This window comes from Dermacentor silvarum, chromosome 10 (genome assembly GCF_013339745.2).
Source record: "Dermacentor silvarum isolate Dsil-2018 chromosome 10, BIME_Dsil_1.4, whole genome shotgun sequence".
NCBI classification, from domain to species: Eukaryota; Metazoa; Arthropoda; class Arachnida; order Ixodida; family Ixodidae; genus Dermacentor; species Dermacentor silvarum.
The window spans coordinates 153,966,022-153,971,856 of NC_051163.1; the positions used below are offsets into that span (position 1 = coordinate 153,966,022).

The window sequence follows — 5,835 nt, forward strand, 5'->3', positions numbered from 1 at the left end:
ACGACCGTGCAAGCAAGAGTGAAACTCGAGCAACAGCTCGCGCAGGGGTTGTTGTCTTCAGGAAGCGTTGGGCTAATGTCGACGTTGCGTAGAGGTGCTTCAGCAGTGCCCATTGCCTCGGAAACAAAACATTGAGTGACATCGGCGATTGGGTCGGCGTAGGCGATGACAGTACCGGGGAAAAGGTGGCGGTGTTCGTAGCTGAAGTTCGTGACAAGAACGTCACAGTGGCCACACGGAAATCATTAAGGCTTCTTACGCAAACACCTTGAGAAAGTAGAAGAGAGTGATTGCTTTCTGCGACCGCTTCACCGTGTAAGAGTGTCACATGCCACTTGAACCACGACACTTGAACGCGGTGGTAACTTGACAGCGTCGTCGATGACAAGAAGAGGCGCTCGAGGGTGGAAGGTGTTGGTCGTCGCTGCGGCGCTCTTTGTCGAAAAAGTGACGAGGCGTTTTCGAATGTCGATGATAGCTCCATGCTCCCTAAGAAAGTCCATGCCGATGATTAGGTCTCGAGAACACTGAGGGGGAATGCTCAAGCTGGCAACAAACGTGGACCCGCGAATCTCTATTCGTGCCGGGCACATGCCGAGTGGTGTGACGATGTGCCCGCCAGCTGTACGAACTGGCGTTCGATTCCAAGGCGTCCTCACTTTCTTTAGTAGGGTGGCCAGTTTTTCGCTGATTATTGAATAATCCGCTCCAGTGCCCACTAAAGCAGTCAATTCACGACCGTCGAGCAATACAGGAATGTCCAAGGAAATTTTTCTTCCGTAATCAGCAGGTACTGCCGTGGTCAATGTATCGTCGGTCCGCGTACGCGTCAGCAGGGGTCCTTGAGCACGTCCAGACTGAGCGGCCTCGCCCCCGAAGGCCGCTGTGGTTAGTTTTCCCGGCGTGGGCTGGGCGACCGACCCTGCACCACGCTCGAATACGTACGGCGAGTCGGAGAAAATTGCCGCGGCGAAGGGGATCGGTACTGGTGTCGAGCTGATGAGGATCCGCGCTGCTGGGCAACGTATTCTTCAATTGCAGGAGGACGCTGGCCGAACCTAGGTCGCGGCGAGTTTGCTGGGAATCCGCGTAGTCCGAGCTCTCGATATGAGCACTGTCGGTAGACATGCCCAGCTTCGCCACAGTGAAAGCAAAGGGGACGACGATCAGGTGCCCGCCACACGTCTGATTTTCTTGGGGCCTGTCGGTTGTCGTGGTAATACGATGCCGCTTGGTCGGGCTGTAGTATGGCCGGGACCGCGGAGCGAAACGGGGAGGAAGGTGGGGCGGGTTGCCGCAAAGCTTGCGAATACGACATACGGGGGCTGTCAGGTCTTAACGGTTGAGCTTCTGTGTTGAAGGGTGGTTCTCTTAGCGCATGCTGGACTTCGTCACGGACAACGCTGGACAAAGAGCTGAGCGTCGGCTGTCAAGGTATCGACAGCTTCTGGAGTTCTTCGCGGATTACGGAAGGAATGAGCTCTCGAAAGAAATCGACGTGGCCCCCGAGAGCTCCGAAGAAGTCCGTAGGTGAGGCAGCGTTCACTTGGCGTTCGTATGATGGTGCCCGCTGCCGAAGAGTCTGTTCCATGGTGACGGCCTCGGAAAGAAATTCTGACACAGTCTTGGGAGGACTGTGCACGAGACCGCCGAACAGCTGCTCTTTCACTCCGCGCATCAGGTACCGCACCTTCTTTTCTTCCGACATGCTGGGGTCGGCTCGTCGAAAGAGACGCGTCATGTCCTCGACATACATTGCGACACCTTCATTCGGCATTTGTATACGGGACTCGAGATAACGCTCAGCTCGTTCTCGGCGATCAGGGCTCGCATACGTCTCAAAAAGACGGCGTTTGAATTCTTCCCATGAAGTTAGGGTGTCTGCACGGTTCTCATACCAAACACGTGCACCATAGTTGAGGCTGAAATATACGTTTTTCAGTTTGTCTGCGTCGTGCCACTTGTTGAACGAGGCAACACGTTCATAGTGCACCAGCCAATCTTCAACATCCTCATGCATGGCAGCGTGGAAGGGATTCGGCGTTCGCGGATGGATTAGCGTACAATGAATCGGCGTACTGCCTTCCATACCGGCTGGGATGGTCGGAGCTGCCATTGTCTCTGGGAGGAGTCCAAACTCAGGGGCTTGTCCACGGATCCTTTTGCTGGCGCGGTGTACAGGCGTAACCACCGGTACGGGACAGGAGCTCCTGCTGCTCGGAGGGGTTTGGTGCATAGATTAGATTACCCAGCACCTCCACCAGTTTGTCACGCGCTAAGGCAAGCGCAAGCAACAGTATGAGCAGCCAGACACGAAGAATGCCAGGCACGAAGAAAACCGTTCTCCAGCTGGCGCGGGATCTTTGACTTCGTCGTCTTCTCCGTTCTTGCTGGGCACCCAATGATGATTGTGTGCGGGCTCAAAACACCAGGTGGCAATATATATATATATATATATATATATATATATATATATATATATATATATATATATATATATATATATATATATATATATATATAGCGCAAACGCGACTTCTCCCGTCGCGTTTGCCCCTCCCCACGGTCTCTCGCGCGTCGAAGAAGGCGCGTTTGCTCTACATATATGGTGATTGTAAAGGAGGAAAGAGACGCCTACTTCTGCAGCCCTAATGGGAGCACGGCGCAGAACGCGCGTTTGTTCTCCGCCGTGCGTTCACTGCCCGTGAAAGCGCGCGCCTCTCGCGCCCTTTCACTCGCACATACAGCGTTCGGCGCTCGGCGACGATTTCATCTCCATTGACGTCATACGGAACCTCACGGCGACGGCGACGACGACGGCGACGCCGACGGCAGAAATCTTGCTTTTTCCATAGAGTGTCCCGTTTTGATCTTGTTGAAAACCGCCGAGCTGCCGCAGAGGCACCGGCAACAGTCACCAACGCCGCGCGCGTTCGGTGCGAACGCGGGCAAAACGCCGACGACGTCGATAACAGTTCTGCGCGTTGCTGGTGCTGCTGCATGTCCTAGTTTATACAGCTGATAAAACTGCTATCCTTACGCCGTATAGCTCTCTACAAATTGCTATCGCAATTGAGGCTTCGCCTTTCGCGTGAAACTGCGATAATAGTTTGCTATTGCCCCAACGCGCACAGGTCTGGTAGAAACGCTGGAAAAGGGGTTCGTGTTTGAGTTTCCTCGTAGCAGAATTAGGTTTTCTCGTACATTCAAGTTGCAATTCGACGCCGATTGGTAAACAATCCGACGGCGAATCTGACGCCGAATGGTAAAGTCGTACTTCACCATTTTTCTGACGGATTTCACTGAGAAATTCAATTTTTGTTCACCAAAACCTTGCACCGTCGGCTAGTCCGGAAACCTGGATAAATCGTAATCATTTCAACAGCCCGAATGACTCCTTTTCAGATTTGAGGTGTGTATGCAGTGTTGGGGGTAGCACAATAGAAAAAGAAAAAAAAAACCTACAAGACCAATGCGTAATTTTTCTGCACGTCTAAAAAAATATTAAAATCCACTGCCCTAAGTCCAGCCATTGCAGGCATGCCCAAACACACGGTAAGTACGGAATGTCGCCGAATGCTTACATTTTTGGGCTACTTGTGCTTCATGAAACAAAATATTAATTTCGACATATAACAGCGCACAAAAACGACACCGCGACCACCAGTGTTGCGTTTCCCCAGCCTATCCCTTCTCCACCGCAGCGCATAAAAGCGCAAATAAGTGGAACAAACATTACACACACGCGCGCACACACAAACAAACAGAAACACTGCGCGCGCATGATTGAACTTATTTGACAAGCAGGGCCATCTGTGTATTCAGAGCAACGAGGCAAGGTTTTAACTGCCGCACACAAAGGAACTTGCTTTCATTCATTTCCCTGAGGATGGTGACAAGACCCGCCGTCAGGCGCTTCACTGATATGTTCCTCACCCAAAATAATTGTTAAGCCACCGTGATTTGCAGGCATTCATTTCTTGCAGACTGACGCAGGTCACAGTATGCGCCAGGTAATTGTAATCATATCCACGTGCATCGTGACTGCCAGCTCCTCTGGGTCTGAAGTCGCATTCGCACCGACGCGCAGTTCGCGCAGTTTGTACGAGTCCACGCCGTCGCACATTTGGACTTTTGCTTTGTGGTGAGCCGGCGTTGGCCAGAAAAACCCGTTCATGTACGAATGGCGAAATTCGGGGCTTCTAACTTTTACCATTGCGCAGCTACGTAGCGCAGCTCTTAGGACCGTAAACGTGGGGCGCATATATGCGTCGAAGAGAACGGCGAACATAGAGCGGCGCACAAGCAAGCTACCCGGCAATGGCGGACGGTCAGTTCAGACGACGTATGTGACGTCTCGAGAAAACTATGTATAAGAATGGCGCATGCCCAGTGATCCAAGTTAAGTGCAACGGTTGCTTCCAAACCCGGTTTTCTCAGCACACCAGCTCGATGCTCTACCCATTAGCAACCCTATACTCGATGCTCCACCCGATGCTCAACCCATTGACCTGAGCTGGGGTGAAAGAGGTTAGATAAGGATTTATATACCGAAAGGTGTGGGAAGGTCCCAAAGAATCCTTATCGCATCAACGTTTCCTTGGCCCTTGGCCTTGGCAGATCTAGTGCTATAGTTCAATCCTGCGAGCGAAAGCGAGCGCCCACCTTCTTCTTGAGGTCGTAGCGGGCGCGGTGCTTTTGACACGCTTCTTGAACTCCGGGTCGATGACGATGTGGGCGGCGGCTCGCAGTATCTCGTCGACGTGCGCGAAGGCCACCGAGCCTTTGCGATCCCCGTCGAACTTGAAGAACAGGGCGCGCAGCTCGGACACCTGCACGTCGTCGAGCTCGTCTTGCTTGGTGAACGGCACGACGACGGCTACCTGCGCTGCTGCTGCCGTCCATACCTGGTCGAACGCTTCTTCTACTTCTTCTTCTGCACGCCACGGCGACTGCCCCAAATGATGATGATGATGATGATGATGACAAAGACGATGTTTTCTCACAATCCCCTCTGATCGGCCTTAATGCGGCCGATAAGAGGCGAACTCCGCCTCTGATGTACAACCTTCGAAGCAAGGACGAGGCAATCAGGAAACAGGGGATTCACACTCCTTCCACGATAGTCGTCGACTTGGTTTCTTACTCTCCGTAACGGTCGTCTTGCCAGGGTCGGGAGAATGACCTTCGTGCTGGTCCCCGCTTCCACGAAAAGTGGCGATTGTGCTTCCTTCTCAAATAGCTTCTTTGTCATCGCGTTACAGCCGTCGTCGGGCCGCGTCGCCAGGTAGGCGGCCGCTGATGAAGGGGAAGGCATCGGGGGAAACACCCAAAGGATGCGCACGCATAAAGGTCGAATACTTAATGAATCTGCTTAGGAACTCGCATCAGCATTACATGGTGGCCCGGTAACCTCCACTATATAAGCGAAAGCCTTAGGCGGCTATGGCCCGTATTCACAAACGGATCTTAAGTAGGGCGTCAATAAGTGCCGAAAAAGTACAAGTGTTAGGAAAGTTTTGCGGAGAGTACTTCAAAAACGACACTTAATTATAACTTTCGAAAGTAACACTTTTCAGGTCAAGTATGTCGTCTGGTGTCGTGGATACGTAAATAATTTACGTGCACGATCGGTTTAATCGTAAAAAAATTTTTTTTTGCAGCAAAGTAATGTGGTATAGATGTTGCAATGCTCGCACGCGCATTCTGCTGAGTAAAATACAAAGAACTATTTGGTTTTAGCGCTTTACTCAAACTCGTCTGGCCACAAGTTCACATTGGTTCTCGCAGCCACTGCGGTTGTGTGTGTCGCCGTCCCGACTTTTTGGTTTTGTT

General features: G+C 52.0%; 1 protein-coding gene across 1 annotated transcript in view; it reads right to left on the bottom strand.

Moving 5' to 3' along the window:
* Nucleotides 1-4,913, bottom strand: part of LOC125940950 (uncharacterized) — a 16,085-nt gene extending 11,172 nt beyond the window's left edge. The window contains exon 1 of the mRNA XM_049657720.1: nt 4,666-4,913. Coding sequence (XP_049513677.1) covers nt 4,666-4,905 — 240 coding nt within the window. The 5' untranslated portion in view covers nt 4,906-4,913. The remainder of the gene's footprint in view (nt 1-4,665) is intronic.
* Nucleotides 4,914-5,835: the final 922 nt, after the last annotated feature.